Source organism: Phyllostomus discolor, chromosome 12 (assembly GCF_004126475.2).
Source record: "Phyllostomus discolor isolate MPI-MPIP mPhyDis1 chromosome 12, mPhyDis1.pri.v3, whole genome shotgun sequence".
In the NCBI taxonomy this organism is placed as follows: domain Eukaryota; kingdom Metazoa; phylum Chordata; class Mammalia; order Chiroptera; family Phyllostomidae; genus Phyllostomus; species Phyllostomus discolor.
Window position 1 is genome coordinate 659,091 of NC_040914.2, and position 23,121 is coordinate 682,211.

At 39.8% G+C, this 23,121-nt stretch overlaps 1 protein-coding gene and 1 pseudogene across 3 annotated transcripts in view; both read right to left on the reverse strand.

Moving 5' to 3' along the window:
• Positions 1–19,835, reverse strand: part of ZNF382 (zinc finger protein 382) — a 79,334-nt gene extending 59,499 nt beyond the window's left edge. Inside the window, exons 1-4 of one of the 3 annotated variants that reach the window (XM_028530428.2) lie at positions 19,633–19,835; positions 14,306–14,378; positions 8,762–8,888; positions 7,600–7,695 (exon numbers count right to left, since the gene is read on the reverse strand). In XM_028530428.2, coding sequence (XP_028386229.1) covers positions 7,600–7,695; positions 8,762–8,888; positions 14,306–14,314 — 232 coding nt within the window. In that variant the 5' untranslated portion in view covers positions 14,315–14,378; positions 19,633–19,835. Of the gene's footprint in view, positions 1–7,599; positions 7,696–8,761; positions 8,901–14,305; positions 15,058–19,632 lie in introns of those variants that run through there. The other 2 variants (XM_036011844.1, XM_028530427.2) reach the window with 2 other exon arrangements.
• Positions 15,688–17,462, reverse strand: LOC114511658 (annotated as a pseudogene).
• Positions 19,836–23,121: the final 3,286 nt, after the last annotated feature.

The window sequence follows — 23,121 nt, forward strand, 5'->3', positions numbered from 1 at the left end:
ACCAGAATGAAGACACAAGAATTCAAAAAAAATGAGGAGAGGCTTAGGAACCTCCAGGACATCTTTAAATGTTCCAACATCCAAATCATAGGGATGCCAGAAGAACAGGAAGACCAAGAAATTGAAAGCTTATTTGAAAAAATAATGGAGAACTTTCCCAATCTGACAAAGGAAATAGATTTCCAGGAAGCTCAGAGAGTCCCAAAGAAGCTGGACCCAAGGAGGAACACACCAAGGCACATCATCATTAAGTTACCCAAGATGAAAGAGAAGGAGAGAATCTTAGAAGCAGCAAGAGAAAAGGAGACAGTTACCTACAAAGGCATTTCCAATAGACTACCAACTGATTTTTCAAAAGAAATCTTGCAGGCAAAAAGGGGCTGGAAAGAAGTATTCCAAGTCATGAAAGGCTAGGGTCTCCATCCAAGATTACATTATCCACCAAAGCTATCATTTAGAATGGAAGGGCAGATAAAAGGCTTCCCAGATAAGGTCAAGTTAAAGGAGTTCATCATCACCAAGCCCTTATTATATGAAATGTTAAAGGGACTTATCTAAGAAAAAAAAGATAAAAAACATGAATGGTAAAATGACAACAAACTCACAGCTATTAACAAATGAACCTAAAAAGAAACAAACTAAGCAAACAACTAGAACAGGAACAGAATCACAGAAATGGAGATCACATAGAGGGTTATTAGTGAGGATATGGAAGGGGGGAGAGGGAGGAAAGGTACCAAGAATAAGTAGCATAAATAGTAGGTAAAAAATAGACACAGGGAGGTTAAAAATATTATAGGAAATGTAGAAGCCAAAGAGCTTATATGTATGACCCATGGACATTATTAACTAAAGGTTGGGAATATGGCTGGGAGGGGATGTGCAGGGCAGAGGGGAATAAAGGGGGCAAATGGGACAAGTGTAATAGTATATTCAATAAAATATATTTTAAAAAAGAAAAGAATGTGTATCTTGCTTCTTTGGGATGAAAGGTTCTATATATATAAGTCCATTTGATATAGAACATTGTTCAATGCTGCAATGTCTTTGTTGATATTTTGTTTGGAATATCTATCCATTTGACAGTGGGGTATTAAATATCCCCTTCATTAAAAAGCCCCTACTATAACTGTGTTGCTGTCAATATGTTTCTTGAAGTCCTCCAAGATATTCCTTATATTTTGGGTGCTCCTATGTTGGGTGCATATATGTTTATAATGGTTATATCTTCTTGATGGATTCTTCCCTTGAGTATTATAAAGTGTCCTTCTCATTTTAGGGCCCTTGTTTTGAAGTCTATTTTTTCTCATATAGTATTGCTACCCCAGCTTTTTTTTCCTGTCCATTTGCATGGAAAAATTTTTTCAACCCTTCATTTTCAGTCTGTGTAGGTCTTTCCTTCCAAGGTGGGTCTCTTGTAGGCAACATATGTATGGGTTATGTTTTCTTATCCATTCAGTTACTGTATGTCTTTTGATTGGGGCATTTAATCCAAACATTTCACATTTAATCCAAAATGTTATTATTTGTAGGTATTTGTTCATTTCTCCCCTTTGTATCTATGTTCCTCTCTCTCTCTCACTCAGAGAGTCTCAGAGAGTCCCAAAGAAGCTGGACCCAAGGAGGAACACACCAAGGCACATCATCATTAAGTTACCCAAGATGAAAGAGAAGGAGAGAATCTTAGAAGCAGCAAGAGAAAAGGAGACAGTTACCTACAAAGGCATTTCCAATAGACTACCAACTGATTTTTTTTTCCTTCCTCCTCTTATAGTAGTCCCTTTAATATATCTGGAAGTGCTGGTTTGGTGGAGATGTATTCTTTCAGCCTTCTTTGTCTGGGAAACTCATTTTTCCTTTCATTTTAATTGAGAGCCTTGCTGGCTAGAGTAATCTTTGTTGCAGTCCTTTGTTTTTCATTACTTGAAATATCTCCTGCCATTCTCTCCAGGGTTGGAGAGTTTCTGTTGAGAAATCAGCAGTTAGCCTCACTGGAGCCCCTTTGTATGTTACTTCTTGCTTCTCCCTTGCTGCTTTTAAGATTCTCTCTTTTCCTTTAAAACTTGGCACTATTATTATGGTATGTCTTAGAGTAGGCTTCTTTGGTTCACCTTGATTGGGACTCTCTATGCTTTCTGAAATTGCATGGTTTTTCCCTCTCTAGGTTCAGGAAGCTTTCTGTCATTAGTTTTTCAAGCAGGGTTTCTATCCCTTGTTCCTTTTCTTCTCCTTCTGGTATTCCTATGATTCGAATGTTGTTGCCTTTTGTATCTTGGAGTTCCCTTAAGCTATCTTCATATTTTTTGCCTTTTTTCGTGTAGTTGCTCTACCTGGGTGTTTCTTTCCACCTTGCCTTCCAGCTCACTAATTTGGTCCTCTGCTTCATCCAGCCTGCTTGTAATTCCTTCTAGTGTGTTTTTTTCTTTCAGGAATTCTATTTTTCATTTCCTCCTGGCTTTTGTTTATAGTTTCTATTTCCTTTTTTATACTGTTGTAGTTCTTACTCAGTTCCTTGTAGTTGTCTGTGAGTTCCTTGAACATCCTTATAACCATTATTTTGAATTCTATATCTGATAGTTTGCTTACCTCTATTTAATTCAGCTCTTTCTGTAGGGAATCTGCCCTTCCTCTTGATTGCAGGTGCTTTTTTTGTCTCCCCATTTTAGGTGACTCTTTTTGTTTGTTTCTGCACTTCCTGATGTTTCACTTTGCTAGTTATCTTTGTAGGGTAAACTTCTATGGTAGAATTCTATGAGATTCAGTGGTTTCTTTGAACTCCTTGTCTGGATGCTGAGGGTTTACCCTTTCTTCTGTTTTTGTGGGCTCTCTTGTACTTGGGTTATTCCCTTTCAGTAGCTCCTTTGTTGGTGGGTTCTCTCCTCCAGCAGGTATACTGATGTTCACAGCTCCCACCTAATCTTGTATGTGATCAGTGGCAGGGGGAAGACAAAATGGATTAAGACAGCAGGACAGTATTCTATGGGATTTACAGTACCAACAAGTACAGAAGAGGTAGAAGATCCTTTGGATAAGTATAGTGTTAACCATGATATTTCACCCAGTGAGCCACTTTTTATAAAAGGTGAAAAAGAGACAAGACTCTTATTAGAGGGGGAAGGATTGTGAGCTCAATCCAGAAAACAGAGCACTTGTGGAAGGTTAGGTAATGAGATATAGTGAGAGTAAAGGATAGAAAGTAGGTGTAGTATGCAAGAGAATAGAGTTAACCAAAACAGTAATAAAGCTCAGGAAGACAATGAAATGGGTTAAGATCAGGGAGGGGTGCTATGTAGTGTTACTATTATATGGAACAACAATTATTTGTAATAGTACTGAAACAACAATATATGACAAGAAATAAATGATTTGTACACAGAGTAGAAAGTACACATCAAGAGTAGTGTGTCATTGGAATATGAGTGAAGTGAAAGAAGGGAAATAAAAATACAATATGAAAGAGAGAATAAGGAAAACCAGTCAAAGAATGCAATTAAACAAACAAAGAAAATGAAGAAAACAAACAGAAGAGAAGTAAAAAATAAACTAATAAAATGAGTAAAAAAAACCCACAAAGAAATAATAATAATACAAATAGACAATAAAATGCAAGTTCTATAGGATAGCAAAGTGAAATTTGTCTCAGTTTCTCAGTATTTTGGGGTTAGCCTTGTGTTCCCTCTTTGGGTCTGTCTCTGGATCTTTCATAGTTCCAGGTCTTATTGTCTCACTTTGGGGAAGAAATAAAAAAAAAATAAAAAAATAAAAAAATAAAATAAAAGAGAGGATTAAAAAAGCCTCCTGCTGACTTTAAAACCACAGAGCCAGTTCTGCTGGTCTTCCTGGATGCCATAGGAAGAGGGGAGCTGGGCTTTGCTTTTCTACCTTCCTATGGTTTTGCGAACACGCGGGCCAGGTCTAGGCCGCAATATTCACAATTGCCCAGTTGCCAGCCCAGGTCCTCTGTGAACTGCAGGGCCCACACTGTCCATCTGCACCAGGCTGGCACCTTTAATCCACCAGTTGTGCCATGGTTGGTGCAATGTGCCTCTTCCTTTCTTTTTGTGAGCCCACCATGGCCACAGCCCACCACAAGTCAGTCACTGGCGTGAGCAGCACAAATCAGCTGCTGAGCAACTGGCACCAGTCAGCCTACAGCCAAGAAGCGCAAAACAGCTGTTAGGCTAGTTGCTCGAGTCCAGCACAGGCTAGTGGCCCAAATCAGCCTCTTGGAGCAGTGTGAATCAGCTGCCAGGCAAGTGGCATGAATTAGCTGCTGGGTGAGCAGCATCTGCCAACCGCTGCTCACTGCTGGAGAGTTCCTTAAACAATGGCTAAGCCTTTTTTTTTTTTTTCCTAAGTAAAATCCTCTTGTTTAAGCCCATTGTCCTTGACAGGCGCCCGGCTCTTCATACAGCCCAACTTCCTCCACATGAAACATTTTCAAAGGCCACATGATAGGACACAAAACAACCCTCAAAAAATTCAAGAAAATTGAGATCATATCAAGCATTTTCATGGACCACAATTGCTTTAGATTGGAAACCAATCTCAAGAAAAAAACCTCAAAACCACTCAAATTCATGGAGACAGAATAGCATGTTTTTAAAAAAATGAATGGATAAATAATAGATCAAGGAAGAAATCAAAATGTTTCTGGAAACAAATGAAAATGAACACACAACAGCTCAAAACCCATGGGACACAGTGAAGGTAGTCCTGAGAGGAAAGTTCATAACAATAAAAGCCTATCTAAAAAAGATAGAAACATTTCAAATTAACAACCTAACCCTACATCTACAAGAACTGGACAAACAACAGCAAACAAAGTCCAAAGCAAGTAGAAGGAAGGAAATAATCAAGATCAGAGCAGAACTGAATAACATAGAGACTACAAGAACAATTAAAATATCAATAAATCCAGGAGCTGTTTCTTTAAAAAGATAAACAAAATCAACAAGCCTTTAACCAGAACATCAAGAAAAAAAGGGAGAAGACCCAAATAAATTAAATCAGAATGGAAAGAGAAGAAATTACAACTGATACCACAGAAATACAAAGGATGTTAATAGATTACTATGAACAACTATATGCCAAGAAATTTGAAAACCAGGACAAAAATGGACAAATTTCTAGATAAATATAATCTTCCAAAACTGAATCAACAAAAAGCAGAAAGCCTGAACAGACTTGTAAGAGCTGGTGACATTGAGGCAGTAATCAAAAAATTCCCGGCACAAAAAAGTGACCTGGATTAGACAGTTTCACAGAAGAATTTTACAAAACATTTAAGACACAGCTAACCCCTATCCTTCTTAGTCTATTCCCAGAAACCAAATAAGAGGTAAGAATACCAAACTCTTATTATGAAACCAGCATCATCCTAATCCCAAAACCAGATAAAGACACAACAATGAAAGAAAACTACAGGCTAAAGCTACAGGCCGAAGCAATTTTGAGAAGGAAGAAAAAAGTAGGAGGGATCACAATACCTGATATAAAAGTATATTAGAAGGCTACTATAATCAGAACAATCTGGTACTGGCATAAGAACAGACACATAGATCAATGGAACAGAATAGAGACCCCAGAAATAAACCCATGATTCTATGATCAATTAATATTCAACAAAGGGGGCAAAAGCATAAAACAGAGTAAAAGTAACCTCTTCAACAAATGATGTTAGGAGATCAGGACAGCTACATGGAAAGAACAAAATTCAACCAACAACTTACAACATACACAAAAATAACTCAAATGGATAAAGGACTTAAATATAAGTTGCAACACCATGAAAGTCCTAGAGGAGAAGATAGACAGGAAACTCTCAGATATTCCACACAGCAATATTTTCATCAATATATGTTCTAGACCAAGGGACATAAAACAAAAAATAAACAAATGGGACTTCATGAAAATAAAAAGCTTATGCATGTCTAAAGAAAACATCCACAAAATGAAAAGGAAACCAACTGTATTTTACCAACTGTATGGTAAAATATATTTGCCAATGATACCTCAAACAAGAGTTTGACCCCAAAATATATAAAGAACTCACACAACTGCACCCCTGGAAGACAAAGAACTCAATTAAAAAATGGGCAAAGGATCTGAACAGACACTTCTCCAAGGACGACATACAGAGGGCCCAGAGACATATGAAAAGGTGGTCAGCATCACTATCCGTTAGAGAAATGAAAATGAGAACCACAATGAGATACCACTTCACACCAATCAGAATGGCCATTATAAACAAATCAACAAACAATAAGTGCTGACGAGGTTGTGGAGAAAAGAGAACCCTAATACACTGTTGATAGGAATGCAGATTAGGGAAGCCACTGTGGAAAACAGTATGGAATTTCCTCAAAACCTAAAAATGTAACTACCTCTTGACTTGGCAATTCCACTGCTTGGATATACCCTAAGAATCCTGAAACACCAATTTAAAAGAACCTATATACCACAATGTTCATAGCAGCACTATTTACAATAACCACGTGTTGGAAGCAACCTAAGTGCCCATTAGTAAATAAGTGGATCAAAAAACTATGGAATATTTACACAATGGAATACTACACAGAAGAAAAAAAGAAGGAGCTCCTACCCTTTGCGACAGCATGGATGGAACTGCAGAGTATTAGGCTAAGTGAAGCAGGTGGTAAAGACAAATACCATATGACCTCACTTATAATGAAACCTAATCAATAAAACAAGCATGGAAAATATAACCAGAGACACTGAAATAAAGAACAAAGTGACAGTAACCAGAGTGGGTGGGGAGGAGTATAACGGGGGAAAGAAGTAGAAGGGGCAAATCAAGGAACATTTATAAAGGACCCATGGGCCAGGACAATGGGGTATGGATTGAGTGTGGGAATGATGGGGTTTGAGGGTCAGGGGAGAGCAATGGTGGAAAAGTGGGACAACTGTAACTGAACAACCAGAAAAATTTTTTTAAAAAATTAAACCAATGAGCTATAAGATCTACCAATTCTACTTCTGGTTACATATCCAAAAAAACTAAAAACAATGACTCAAATGATATTTGTACACCCGCAGTCATAGCAGCATTATTCATAGAAGCCAAAAAGTAGAAGCCACCCAAGTGGGCACTGAAAAATGAATGGATAAGCTAAATGTGGTATATACATACAATGGAATATTATTCAGCCTTAAAAAGAAGGAAATACATACTACAACATGGGTGAACCTTAAGGACATTATGTTAAGTTAAATAAGCCAGTCACAAAAAGGACAAATACCATGTCATTCCACTTATATGAGATACCTATGAGTAATCAGATTCAGAGACAGAAAGTAGAATGGTGGTTGCCAGAGACAAAGTGGGATAACAGTTATTGTTAATGATTACGGAATTTCACTTATAAAAGATAGAAACAGTTCAGAGATGGATGGTGATACTAGTTGCACAAAACAATATAAATGTAGTTAATGCCACTGAACTACATGCTTAAAATGGTTAAGACGGTAAATTTATGTTATACGTATTTTACCACAATTAAAAAACATACATATCCCTAAAAACATTCAAAGGTGTCAGCTACCTGAGTCAACTGGTCTTTACCTGTACAGACTCACCTAGATAGCCCTGACTTGGAAAAATTCTCTCTGTTGTCCACAATTCTTCTCCTTCTTCCAACTTGCGGATCATATCAGGCTTAGTCATGTGAAACCCTAATGATAAAAAATAAGACTTATTTTTGGGCTGTCTATTCTGTTCCATTGATCTATGTCTGTTTTTATGTCAGTACCATGCTGCTCTGATTACTTAGCTTTGTAATATAGTTTGATATCAGGTAGCATGATTCCTATCTTATGATCCAGCAATTCCACTTCTGGAAATTTATTCAAAGGAATCCAAAACACTAATTTGAAAGAATATATGCACCCCTATGTTCATTAGAGAGTTATTTACAATAGCCAAAGCTTGGAGGCAGCCCAAGAGTCCATCAGATGGTAGATGAGAAGATAAAAAGTTGTGGTACATTTACACAATGGAATAAGTAAGAAGGAAATCTTACCTTTTATGACAGCATGGAAAGACCTAGAGAGTGTTATGCTAAGTGAAATAAGACAGCAAGAAAAAGACAAGTGTCATATGATTTCATTTATATGTAGAATCTAATGAACAAAAGTAACAAAGTAGAAACAGACTCATAGATATAGAGAACAGGCTGTGACCACTGTTAGAGGGGAAAGGGGTTGGGGGGCTGAGTGAAAAACGTGAAGGAATTAAGCAAAGAAAAACTCATAGATACAGACAACAATATGGTGACTACAAGAGGGAAAGGGAGGTAGGGAGCAGTAGACAAAAGTAAAGGGGAGATAAATGGTGATGGAAAGAGGCTTAACTCAGGGTGGTGAACAAACAATACAATATACAGATGATGAATTATAGAATTGTATACCTGAAACCTATATAATTTTATTAACCAATGTCACCCCATTAAATTCAATAAAAAATTTGTAATGAGACTTAATCTAACCTCCTTGGGCTTAAAAACCATTGAAGGAAGAGGAAGATAGCTTCAAGGTAGCAGACATGTATACATTCATATATATATACCTTCATATACCATGCAAGTTAATACCTTGCATTAGGCAAGTGAGAACACAGCCATACCTTTCTGCTAACAAAAAGAGATTCATCACCTCTATTCCCTGAAATTCAAATCCATTAAGTTTCAGAAACTCTTGAAAGGAGATGTTGACACTAAAAGATTCAAGGGGTTTTTCTTACCCACAGAGACAAGGTGGCAATAATTTTCCAACATGACATCCCTGTATAGGGCCTTCTGATCAGTGTCCAGTTGCTGCCACTCCTCCTGGGTGAAGTCCACAGTCACATCCTTGAATGACACTGATCCCTGTAAGAACATACTCCAGTTAATTGTAAAGCGATTGAAACTAATGAAAACTAGATATTGGAAACCTAGTTATGACCATGATCAGTGGTCAAAGCAGTTTTCTTATTTTGTTTTATATTGCAGACATTCTCTTGAAAATACATTCATCTGTATATACTTACCTCATGCTAAAAATACATAAGAACATAAGAACATACTATTTGCCTTGAATGTGACCAGTTGCCTGGTGGACCAAAATGAATATAACTCTGACCACAATAACAAGAAGTTACAAGCTGAGAGAGAGGTATTGCATATAAAGACATACCCTCAATAGGTATCACATATGCAAGAACAGAAATATGCACAAGGAATAGTGCTACAAAGTGAAGAAAAATTTCACTTTGTATTCCAAGTCTTCATTGAGTACATAAAAATTTTGAATTCACAATGAACTTGTTTTGTAGGAATACAGGCATCAGCTTTTAAAATTCATGGGGAGAGAAAAACCAGGTAGTAAATTCAGGAAGTAGCAAAAGACACAGTTTGTTAAGAAAGAGTCTTTGAGCCCTGACCAGTGTGGCTCAGTTGGTTGGGCGTCATTCTGCAAAGCAAAGGGTCATCAATTCGATTCCTGGTCAGGGCACATGTCTGGGTTGCAGGTTTGGTTCCCAGTCTGAATGCATGCAAGAAGCAATGGATAGATGTTTCTCTCACACATCAATGTATCTCTCCATCCATTACTCCCTCCCTTCCCCTCTCTCTAAAAATAAATAAATACAATCTGAAAGGAAGAGTATTTGAGCCCTAAGAAGAAAAAGGTATATGGAAGTAGGCAGTGGATATATTTATGGAACAGTATGGATTTTTTTCTATACAGAAATGGTCTTAAAAATGTACTAAACACACTACAGAGAGATTAGTATTTATTTATAAATTATCCGTAGGCAGGACTTCCTGCCAAGATGGAGGCTTATGTAGATACACTGTGCCTCCTTGCACAACCAAAAGAAGGACAACAACAAATTTAAAAACAAAAAACAACCAGAACTGACAGAAAATCAAACTGTATGGAAGTCCAACAAGCAAGGAGTTACAGAAGACATATTCAAGCCCTGGCTGACGTAGCTCAGTGGATTGAGCATGGGCTGTGAACCAAAGCATCGCAGGTTCGATTCCCAGTCAGGGCACATGCCTGGGTTGCAGGCCACGGCCCCCAGCAACTGCACATTGACGTTTCTCTTTCTCTCTCTTTCTCCCTCCCTTCCCTCTCTAAAAATAAATAAATAATGTCTTAAAAAATTAAAAAATATTATGTCAAAAAAAAAAAAGAAGGCATATTCATCCAAACCAGTAGGAGGAGCAGAGACAGGCAGCCAGGTGGTGAGGACTCGAGGCAAGGCAGTGGCTGGAGGACCAGGGCCAGCAAGGTGCTGGCTGGCAGACCCAGTAAGGCTGCGAATTGTGGAGTGGGGTGCACAAGGCTGCAGCTGGCCAGCAAGGCAACAGCGGGCAGACCTGGCAAGGCAGCAGCTGGCAGACTGGTTGGTCCCACATACGTGCGCAGATAAACCAGGAGAAACAACTGGGTAGGGAGACAGACTGCACAACTCAGGGCCCCAGTGTGGGGAAATAAAGCCTCAAACCACTCATTGAAAACTCCTGTGGGGGTTAAGGCAGCGGCAGGAGAAACTCCCAGCCTCATGGGAGAGTTCGCTGGAAAGACCCACAGGGTCCTAGAACATACACAAACCCACCCACCTGGAAATCAGCACCAGAAGGGCCCAATTTGCTTCTGGGAAGTGGGGGAAGTAACTGAAATTGGCAGAGAGTGGAGCAAGCACCTTGTTCCCTCTCAGACCCCTTCCCCACATGCAGTATCACAACACAGCCACATGGGTTACCCACCCCAGGTGCATACCTAGGGCTCCGCCCCTCATTATGTAACAGGCATTTCAAGACAAAAAAAAATGGCCTAAATGAAAGAACAGATCAAAGCTCCAAAAAAAAAAAAAGAAAGAAAACGAAGTGATGAAGACATAACCAACCTATCAGATACATAGTTCAAAACACTGGTAATCAGGATACTCACAAAATTGGTTGAATATGGTCACAAATTAGATGAAAAAATGAAGGCCATGCTAAGTGACATAAAGGAAAATGTACAGGGAACCAATAGCGATGGGAAGAAAACTGGGATTCACATCAACAGTGTGAACCAGAAGGAAGAAAGAAACATCCAATCAGAAAAGAATGAAGAAACAAGAATTCAAAAAAAAATGAGGAGAGGCTTAGGAACATCCAGGACATCTTTAAACGTTCCAACACCTGAATTATAGGGATACCAGAAGGAGAAGAGGAAGAGCAACAAGTGGAAAACTCATTTGAACAAATAATGAAGGAGAACTTCCCCATTCTCACAAAGGAAATAGACTTCCAGGAAGTCTAGGAAGCTCAGAGAGTCCCAAAGAAGTTGGACCCAAAGAGGAACACACCAAGGCACATCAGAATTACATTACTCAAGATAAAAGTGAAGGAGAGAATCCTAGAAGCAGCAACAGAAAAGGAGACAGTTACCTGCAAAGGAGTTCCCATCAGACTGTCTGCTGATTTCTCAAAAGAGACCTTACAGGCAAGAAGGGGCTGGAAAGAAGTACAGTCATCCCTCGCTACATCGCAGTTCACTTATTGCGGCTTCACAATATTGTGGGTTAACAGTGAGGCTGCAATAAGTGAAACACAATATAGCAAGGGACGACTGTATACTTCACTGGTGAGTACCCATATAGAATTTTATATGCTGTTAAAATTACGTAGGTTTAAAAGCATAGAAAGTGTTTAAGAGCATATGAAGTGTTTATAAGAGTGTGGGAAAGGTTTATAGGAGTGTGGGGTTTATAAAGCTTTAAAATATATATAAATAATAAAATAAATACAATGCCGCTACTTCATGGATTTTCACCTATTTTGGGGGTCTCTGGAACGTAACTCCTGCAATAGGTGAGAGATCACTGTATTCCAAGTCATGAAAGGCAAGGACCAACATCCAGGATTACTCTATCCACCAAAGCTATCATTTAGAATGGAAGGACAGATAAAGTGATTTTCAGATAAGGTCAAGTTAAAGGAGTTCATCATCACCAAGTCCTTATTATATGAAATGTTAAAGGGACTTATCTAAGAAAAAGAAGATAAAAAACATGTACAGTAAAATGACAGCAAATTCACAATTCTTAACAACCACACCTAAAACAAAAACAAAAGCAAACTAAGTAAACAACTAGAACAGGAACAGAACCACGGAAATGGAGATCACCTGGAGGGTTATCAACAGGGGAGTGCGAGGGAAGAGAGGAGGAAAAGGTACAGAGAATAAGTAGCATAGATGGTAGGTAGAAAAATGGAAAGTGGGAGGGTAAGAATAGTATAGGAAATGTAGAAGCCAAATAACTTATATGTATGACCCATGGACATGAACTAAAGGGGCAAATGTGGGTGGGAGGGGGTATGCAGGGTGGAGGGGAGTGAAGGGGGGAAAATGAGACAACTGTAATAGCATAATCAATAAAATATATTTTAAAAATAAATCATCAGTAGGCATTAATGGCAATCCACATTGTTAATGACTACTGCTCCTGAATGTAAACTGTAATATTTTCCTCCCATTCAGTATACTGTCTTGTACATTCCACTGTAATACAAACTCCACTTTAGGTCTGCTGCTTTATGGAGTAAAAAGAAAATGAAAAAATATTAAGTCAACACATATGTGATAAATTTTGTACTTTAGAGGCAATAGTCTTTTTTAAAGATTTTACTTATGTTTTTAAAGATTTTAATATTTATTTTTAGAGAGAGGGGAAGGGAGGGAGAAAGAGATGGAGAGAAACATGGGTATAAGAGAGAAACAGCAATCAACTGCCTCTCTCACATGCCCCAACCAAGGACTGACCCACAACTCAGGCATATGTGATGACCAGAAATCAAATCAGTGACCTATTGTTTTGTGGGATGACGCCCAACCAACTGAGCCACACTAATTAGGGGTAGAGGCAATACTCTGACTAGAGAAGGCTTGAGATATGTTAGGTGAGAAAAACAATTAAGCAATCACAGTTAGAGATGTCTCATAGATTTGGTGTTATTAGTGGTCTAGACAGGGAACCACTGGTTGCTATGATGAGTTGCACAAGAATTGGTCATAAATTGGTTGTAGAGTGGAAAAAGAGAGGCATGGCTCTTCAGTTATCTGCGTAAGCAATTGGGTAGGTGCTGGAACTAGGAGATGGAAATGGTAATCAGAAGAAAGTATAAACTGTTGTAAGTAAGGTAATGAGGTAAGCCTTGGAAATGTGTTTGAAGTGACCATGGAACATATAGGTGGTGATAGCTATTGGAGGTTGGATATGAGGTTCTAGGATGGAGAGAGGCATTGAGAGTCACTAGGATCACATCAATATAACCTTTAGAGTTAATCTGATTGTGAACAGAGAAAAACAGACAGTGAAAAGAAAATATCAATTAGAATCTTTGGAAAACCAACATTTTAAAGATTGATTAATGAAGAGAAATTTTTGAAAGAAAAATGAAAATAAGGCAATGGTCCACCTTTTATTCAAGAGTAGAATATTTCAAGAATGGGCTAGCATATGCATTTCCTTCTCTTGTACCCATATATAAAAATTAGAAGAAACTAAAAATATAATTATAACAGCACTGCAATACTGAAAAGGTTTTCGCTGGCAGGCCACAGTTTGTAGAAATTGCAGGAAGACATAGATAAAATAAGAGAATTAGAAAGGAGATATGCAAAATCTCAGTTTTCTGACAAGCTTGCAAGTAAATCTCTATCCTGAAAGCCTCACAAAACAGGAGACCTTAACATAAACTAATAATGTGGTCCATTAACTTCAAAACCTAGGTCAGTAGGGATAATCAAGGTTTTTCCATTTCTGCACCTTTACTCCTTACAACTTAGATCCCAAATCAGTATGTAGACTAGATTTATTCAAGTAATATATTTTCATTTAAATCAAGATAATACATTTCTGTTACAGCAGTACTTTTTTGAGAAGACAGAAAGGAAATGATGATGATATACCAACTTTATATGTGAACACTGGCTATAACTAGAAGGTACACTTGGGGAAGGCTTAAATTTTTCTGGTTGGAATAAGAGAAATTGGGAACAGGGCTGCAACTAGAGTGAAGCAGGCCAGTCAGTCACCTACGGTGCAAAATTTAGGGATGCACAGCTCTATAAGTACTCCTTAAATTTTGCACCTAGGCCACTTGCTTGCCTTACCCAACCTGGGTCCTGCTGGAGACTAGTTTCATGGAAGCAAGTCTCAACATCCAGGAAAATTAAGGATGGGGAAATAAATGATCATATAATCTGAAAACATGTTATTTCAGAAAAAGAAGAAACATCATCTTACCTGAGACATATCTGTGAAATTTGCAAGAGATGAACCTTCTCTTCTGAACTCTTCTTTCGGAAAGGGAAGAGTCCTTGGAAGGCAGAGATAGGAAGATACAAGGAACGATGTGAAACCATATTTGACTTAGATCTCCCAAAATAACTCAGTTAAATCTACATCAACTTCACTGTTTCAGCATTTACCCACTCTGTATATCCCACACAAATCCAGGACATAGAATAATGGGAAAATTGGGCAAACCCTGCTCTCTCATCAACACCAGAAACCTAATTTCTTTGGGTAGAATAAATTCTGGACTCTTGTGGCTGGAAAGAGAGAGAACATTGTTCTTTTCCCTCTACAGATCTACCTTCATCTCCTATATTGGATGGGTTTACTATATATTTCCAAATTATTCTTCATGTACTTTCTACCAATTTCCACTGCCACCAGAAGTGCATAAGAATACCTCCCTCCCTACACCTTGATGAATGCTGCTAGCTGACAAAATTTTTTTTTGTCAGTTGTAAGCAAAACTTTACTCACCAGAAACTTGGCCAGGAGACCCCTCAGGGAACTGCATGCCCCTAGGTCCTGGTCCCTACTGTGTTTGGACCCTAGTGAAGTGTACATAATCTACCCTCCCCAACGCCAGGGAGAGACAAACAAGGGGAATGCCATTTTTCTGTGATGTGGGGAGTGAAAGGGAGTGAATAGAAATAGAAGTCTGGTTCTCTCTCTTGAGGCTCCCAAGTGGAGCTGGGGTGAGGGTTCATTGTCCCAAAGCCAGATGCAGATACATGCCCCACCCTCAGGGATAAACTCCCCCCAGCTGTTGGACCATGTTGGGAAGGTGCCTTATAAGATTATGACAGGCAAAACTGGTAGCTCTAAGGGCACCCAAAACCTACCAGGCACAAGAACTCTGCCTGAAAGCAAAGATTCAAGGTCATTCCAAGGCCCTTGAGTTGCCAAAAAACCCAAATGACACTGATGTGCTGTGGCTGAAAAAGATGGGGAGGCAGTGGAAAGGGGATTTGCAGGGAGAGGACCTGCAAATCCCCAACAGAAAAAAACAAGCAGAGATGGGGAGCCCCAGAGGCTGGCATTTGGGTAGGCCCTGGCAAACTGGCGAGGTGTCCACAGCAAACAGTCTCAGGGTCTGGCACAGTGACACACCCTCAACGTCACAGGGACACAGAGTCAAGAGAAGCTTTTACCCTGCCCCCATCCAAGTCACAGTCTTCCAGGGTATCCCATCTCAATGTCCTGGATGTATGACTTGGAGGCTTAGCATGACAGCCATGGGGGAAGGAGAGGATTCAAGCCAGGACCAAGAGATCAGGTGTTAATGCTGTCCTAACACAGGTGCTTGTGAGAAGCATGGAGCTGGAGAAGTGGGCAAGGAGGGTGGGAGTTTTCAGAGGTAGACACTGAGGGTCTGCAGAATGTCCTGGAGGCAGAGTGGGCAGTTGCAGTGGTAGACTGGGTGGCGCATCAGAATTTCAGTGCAGGTCTGGCAGAGACATAGGTGCTAGCAGAGCAGAAACAGCACTGTCCTGCTCTGATCCTGGCAGATAATGCACTTATTCCACTCCTGCTCCTTCAGCAACTTCCATGGGTCTTGACCACCTGTAGTTTCCTCCTCATTGAGTCTCTCCCTGCCCTAGGCAGCTGTTACTCTGGCCATTCTGACTTCCTTTTTTTCTGCCTCTGCTCTGGTCCCTGCTTCAGGGAGTGTCCTGTTGCCAGGACACTGGCTGAGGGCACCCTCCCAGGGACAAACTGGGAAGCCCCAGGTGCCCCTCCCCAGTTCAGCCAGCTTGCCAGATGCAGGCTGCAGCTCCAGACTTGGCACCAAGTATCCAAGCCCAGTGCTAGGTGAGACAGCCTCACAACATCCTCTTGAAGCTGGTGATAGGATGGCTGGGCATGGAGCTGGCTGAGTGCCCAGGTAGCCAGCCTCATGGTGAGATCTGGGTACAACATGGTCATTGTTACTGCCAGCATGCAAGCCAGCAACACCAGGCCGGTGAGACTGACAAGCACAAAGTTGGCCAAGAGGTGGGCAGCTGAGGCCAGGGGCTCCAGTGCTAGTTGGCAGGAGGTCCAGAGAAGGATGGCCATGGCTACAGCACTGCTGGAAATGTAAGCTATGAAGGTAGCCATAATGTCCATCATCCTCCACAGTGGTCCCATCACTGCATCCCACAGGGCCAGCAATAGGGAGAAGAGATTCTGAGTGCCAATGAAGCAGATGTTAACCAGGCTGTTGATCACATAGGCCACCAAGCTCATGGCAATGGAACAGATGTCACAGGCCTGACACCGCAAAGCATGGCCATTGGAAACCATACCGAGGATGCCTCAGGGCAGTATATTCTGGCCCCCCGGAATATGCTTCATGAGAGGCTAGGTGTCCCAGAAGCTTTAGGTTCTCCAGGCCTGAGCAGCAGCTGTACAGCCAGGTACACAAGGCCTGAAAGCCCCCTAAAATGAACTGGACCAAGGCTTCAATCAAGGCCAGCAGTGAAAATAGTACCCCATGGCCCAAGGGCATAAGACTAGTCAGTACAGTATGTGGCAGGTTGTAGATGCAGGCTAGAAGCCAGGCCAGGGAAGCCAGGAGGGAGGACACCAGCAAGAAGTTAAGGTCCAACACCAGGGTCAGCATGTCCAGCACCAGGCCCACACCATTCACGATCAGGTACACAGCCTCCATCATGGGGCTATAGAGGTTAGTCAAAAGGAAGTCTGGCTCCCAGTTGAGGGAGGTGGCAAGGTTGCCAAAAAATTGGGGGGCTGGGGGAATCAGGGATTAATCTGAAAGGTAAGTGATAAGTCTCCAACTAAGGAAGAGAATCAACAATCTGAGAAAGAAGTGGGTTAAAGGTGAGTGGGGTCTCAGTGGAGGGAATGAGGACCAGGTGCTGGTCCAGGAGTTCCAGTTTTGAAGGCTGGCTGCTTGAGAGGGAAGTAAAACATCTCTAAAGGGGAGGTGAGCCTGGAGTAGAGAAGAGTCCTCAGCTTTGGAGAGCTGGTGGTGGTTTACCAAAGCCAAGCAATCAGTCAGAAGGAGAGACCAGAGACCAGGAATGGTTGGGATAGGGCTGGGCCAGGAGGGGTGGCACAGGCTGGATACTGGCTCATGGTCCAGCTATGCAGGTTCCCTTGTCCCTGCCTGCCCCACCCCACCCGTCTCTGCCTGGCCCCCATTCTCTGGGCTCCCGTTGCTTTGCTCCCAAAGAAGGAATGGGAAAGAGAGTCAACCTTAGCAAACCCCAGGTGCGGCCTCCACTCTGCTGCACGCCTAGCTGACATAATTTCTCAATTTCTGATATCAATATTATAATTTGAATTTACACATTCCTTATTATGAGGGAGAATAAGGTCCTTTTAAAAAGTTGAAAGGTGGCCTTGGCCAGACAGCTAAATTGGTTAGAGCACCATCCTGGTACAACAAGGTTGTGGGTTCTATCCCCAGTCATAGCACGTACAAGAATGAATCAATGAATAATAAATTGATGTCTCTCTCTCTCTCTCTAAAAAATCAATAAATGAAACTTTAAAAAAATAAGTTTAAAGAAGCTTCTATTTCTTTTTCATGATGGCATCTTCTTTTAATAAGTCCCTTTTTCTCATGGGTTTTTATTTCCTAATGGTTGATAGTGTCATTTTAAAAATTTAGTAAATTAACCCTTTATCTACTCAGAATTGCAAATAATTTTTCTTAGCTATTCATATGACTATTAAAGTGTTCATGGACATGGACAACAGTGTGATGATTGCTGGGGGGTGTAAGGGGACTAAATGGTAATGAAAAAAACTACAAAAATGATTAAATTAAAAAAGCAAAAATTTCTTAAAAAATAGTATTTTTGTTTTGTGAAGATTTTTTCCATGTTTGTTGTTTAGCAATACTACATAACATATAATCCATATTTCTCAATTGATGTGAAATGCCATCTTTATCACATATTACATATCTTGAGAATATCTGGACTTCCTCTCTACTTCATCTCTTTATTAATTCATCTAACACTACTTAATATGCACAGTTAATTATAAAAAATTAATCATTTATTATTAATTTTTGAATAACTGATTTAAATATTAACTAGTAAGCAACACTCTTTAGTAGTATAGGAAATAGAAAATTAGTAGAAATAGAGAAGAAATTGATCTTTCCACTCTGTAGACTTCCAGGCAGAAAGGATATTCTCTTAAGTAAAGTCTGAAGTACTGACTGATACAGTGAATATTTTAATTTGCAAAATAACTGTTAATTTCTAAAATGAGATTGGCCTTGTGATTAAGTGTACCAAATATTCTTTATTATCTTAGAATGCCTTGCCATCAATTTCATCCAGAAGCAGGAAACCTCACTTATATATCAGTGTTGAAAACACTAATTATGGGTAAAAATAATTTGTTTTTTTCCTGCTTGTTACCTATGGAACACTATTCATTTAACCTTGAAGCTATTAACCTTGCCATCAATTTCATCCAGAAGCAGGAAACCTCACTTACACATCAGTGTTGAAAGCGCTAATTATGGGTAAAAATAATTTGTTTTTTTCCTGCATGTTATCTATGGAACACTATTCATTTCAACACATTGGTTTTAGTTTATATGGTGTTTCCCTGCATAAATCTTACCATCTGGGAATTACATAACTGTTACCTCTTCCTATCGAATACTTATACCTCTGTTTTATTTTCTAAATTGTTATTGAGTTACAATTTTGGAGGGAGACTTAATAAACTATTCAGATCATTAAATCTTACATCTCCAACTAGACAGTGGTCATGCAGTTTCTCCATCACAAAAAAATAAAAATAAAATAACAGATTATAAACACATGCATAGTTTATATTCAATCAAACTTACTTCAGAAAACCAGTATTCTATAACACCCACATATCATTCACAACTTCAGATAGCACGTTAATTACATAATGCCAGGTAAAGTCACAAAATCACATTACAAACCACTTTCACTTCGTCATTACCTACAGCCTCAAACACGACTCACACCTAATCTCAAAATAGACAAAGGCTGCAGTACTGCTCCGTCCACTTTTCACACACAATCTTCCCTAACATCTGAGTAGCACACACCCAAATGCTGCTATTTGGGACAGGAGGGCGACACATGTGATACACACACCACACACACACACACACATACACACACCGCCCTCTTTGTGAGGTCGCTTTCGCTGCGACGGTGCTTCTTCAGAATCAAAACACAAAATTCCCCCTTTGCGGAGTTCGCTCCAGGTCGCACTCGATTGGCAACCTCAGGGTCACGCCCACTGGCCATGCCTGAGGTCTCACTCACACAGATCCGAGTGTGTGGTTGCCGCAGTCCTGGGTCCGGTTTCCTCCCCAGAAGAACCAGGTCCGGCTTGGACTCCTGGTTCCTCCTTGGTCTCCCCGCTGGGTCCCCCTTCTCTAGTCTGACTTTCGTGCCCAGAGCTTCCAGTTCCCTCCCCCTCCAGAGTCCCTAAGATCCACACGCCTTTCCAGCAGCCAAGCGTGAGTCCTTTGCGCCTGCGCACTACCGCCTAAGCTGGAGCTCCCAGCAGACCACTTGGTGCGGCTGCTACTTCGGAGCTGTAGAGATCCCAGCTTTGGTGGCTCGGAGGTACCACTCCTTTCAGGCCCTGGGGAAACTAATGAACTTTGACCGATGGTTCGTTTTATGCTAGCCTTTCGGTCACTGTTGTCTGTGTGGTGAATTGAGGTGACTGCAGGATCCGGTTCAGGAAGGATGCAGAATACTGGGAGTTTGAGTGCGGAAGCAACAACTAGAAGCAAGATTCTTGGGCCTATATGAGTCACGTGCTGAGGAAGGTGACTGTGGGTGCGTGTACTGATTGTGTGACTGCACCAGCATGGGATGTGATTATGAATGTAAGTGTGTCTGTAGAGTAAGGTGTGTGTGTTTGAGGGGGGCAGGTATCTGGTGTCTAGTGTCTGTGTGGTGGGGAGGCCTTGACTGGCCCTGATTAGGCTGTGACTGAAGTATGTTGTGCTGTGGCCAAGTGATCCTGTGAAAGCGCTATTGTGACTGGAGAATGATTAGGATTGCCCTGGTCTAGCTTTTATTATTTTTAAAATCTTGGAATGTTTAGGGTAGAGCTGCATTTTTGCAGTTCTGGGGCTGAGGAGTCTGTAGACAAGATCCCCATGTAACTCAGTCTGTGCCTGTCAAAGACTCTTAGGCCTTTGTTAACCACAGAGGCCGCAGTTCCCAAGAATGACCTCTGTTGCCTTCTTCAGTGCACCCTTTATCCACTGTCCAGGCTAGTGCTTAATACATAGTAGGCATGCAGTACATTAAGTATAGCCTATTCTGGAGTCAATTGTAAGTACCATGGTTTTGTGAAATTTTTTGCACTGTTTTTTTTTCCTGTTTGTTTTGTTTTTATGCTTCTGCCATTTCACCTGTATAGCCAGCCACACTGCACAGAAATGCTAGCTGCACAAAAATGGCTGTGAAAGGGAAGTCAAATATGAGTCCTAGAATGACAGTTCTAAATAAAAAAGCACAGCCCTGTGCTTATTATGGCAATTTTAGAGCTGGAATTTCCTCCAAGGCAGAGAAAATGTGATACTGAGGGACAGGACCAAGAGCAGATTCCTTCCTCTTAAGGTTCCCCTTCAAAGTTCTGTGGGGACAAGCTGCATATTGTAGATCCACAACACTTGCATAGCTTTGTTGACAGAAAACTGTGGAGAACATAGAAACAGATTCTTCAGTACACCTGACTTCAGTACACCTGACTCTTTATGACATAGGGAAAGGTCAACAGTATTCCAATCCTTCTCATACTTCCATTTTGGGATGTTTAATATAGATAATAGGGCTTGCTAGTGCTAACCTAAAAATAAAAGACCTGTCAAAGTGAGATGCAAAAAGCATTTACTTCAGGTAAGAATAGGTATTTGGGAATCAGTAATTCAAGCTGAAGGCCAAATAATGTTCTGATTCTGAAACAGAGGCAATGAGTGAGTATTTATGAGAAAGGGAAGGGAAATGATTACATCATTTCTATTGGCACAGATAACATAATGATGTTAATCCTAAACAATATTTTAAATTTTCAGTCCATTAGTAACTACTTTATTGTTATCTTTGCAAATGGTTCTCTGGGACACAATGTTGCCTATGCCCAGTCCAGAGGTTATTTTGCCCTGTTTTAACATTCCAAGATTTGAGGTCTAAGACTTACAAGGCAGTTCCTTTGGTGTGGCAGCTCCAACTCCATTTTAACCTGGCTCCCTTTTATTATTGTTTGCACTAGTAATGAAGAATGTGTTCATATTTTTAGTTTGGCCTCTAAGAAAGGCCTATATATCATGATTCCCTTTTCCTTACAAGTTTTGCTATGCTACAAAAGATGAGCCAGTAGAGGAGAAAAACATTGGAGTTGCTCATCTCAAAGCCAAGCTAGAGGTCATTTTGAGCTTCTACTTTGTTTTATTAAATACACTTTTGATTGTTGATTTATTCATGATAGCAGTTCTGACAGGTGTGATGTTAGATCTGGTGGTTTTAACAGTTAATGACACTAAACATCTTTTCATATGTCTATTGGCCATGTGCATGTCCTTTTTGAAGAAATGTCTAAAGGTCCTATAAAAGGTCCTCTGTCCATTTTTAATCTGGGTTGATTTTTTTGTTGGTGGTGTTCAGTTGTAAGTTCTTTATATTCCTTGGATATTAACCCATTACAAATATATCATTGGCAAATATCTTTTCGCATTCACTAGGTTGTCTTTTTATTGGTTTGTAAACCTTTTCAAGGTTTTCATTGCTGTGTAAAAACTTTTAAGTTTGATGTAGTCCCATTTCTTTCCTTCCTTTTTTTTTTGTTTCTCTTGCCCAAGGAGACATATCCAATAAGAATATTATAAAATAATGTAAAACAAGAATATAAAACAAATATAAAATATTAGGAAAGATGTCAAATGGCTTATTGCCTGTTTTCTTCTTGGAATTTTATGGTTTCAGGTTCAAGTCTTTAAGTGAGCTGAATAAAGTTACAGAATACAAGATCAACATACAAAGTCAACTGAATTTCTATATACTGACAACAAGCAAGTGGAAACCAAAATAAAAATATTATATCATTTACAAGGGCTCCAAAGAAAAAAAATACTTAGTTAAAAAACTGACAAAATACAGATTCTTTATGGTAAAAATTATAAAATGCTAATAACACAAATGAAAGAAAAATACCTGGTGGAACATGCTGTGTCCATGGACTGAAAGACTCAACAGAGTTAAAGATATAAATTCTCTAACTTCATCTATAGGTTTAGCATAATTCCAATAAAATCTCAGCAAGCTTTTTATAGACACAGACAAGCTTATTCTAGACGTTATATTCAAGAAAAAGACCCCATGGGTAGTCAAAAAGTTGAAAAATAATGAAGTAGAAAGCACTTCTCCACTATTAAGGTTATTATATAATTGCAGTAAGTATGGTACTGGCAGGGACAGTCATAAAGATCAATGGACACAACAGAAAACTCAGAAATAGAGCCTGACAAATGTGTCCAACTAATTTCTGACAAGGGTGAAAAAGTGATTCAATGGAACAGGATAACTTTTGAAATAAATGGTGATGGAGCAACTGGACATGCATTGAGAAAAAAGGAACCGATCTCAAGTCTCTCATCTTCTACAAAAATGAATTTAAAATAAATCACACTTAAATAAAAAATGTAAAACTATAAAAATTCTAGAAAAGAAACACAGAAGAAAATCTTTGGGACCTAGGAATAAGTTGAGGGTTCTTAGACTTGATACCAAAAACAA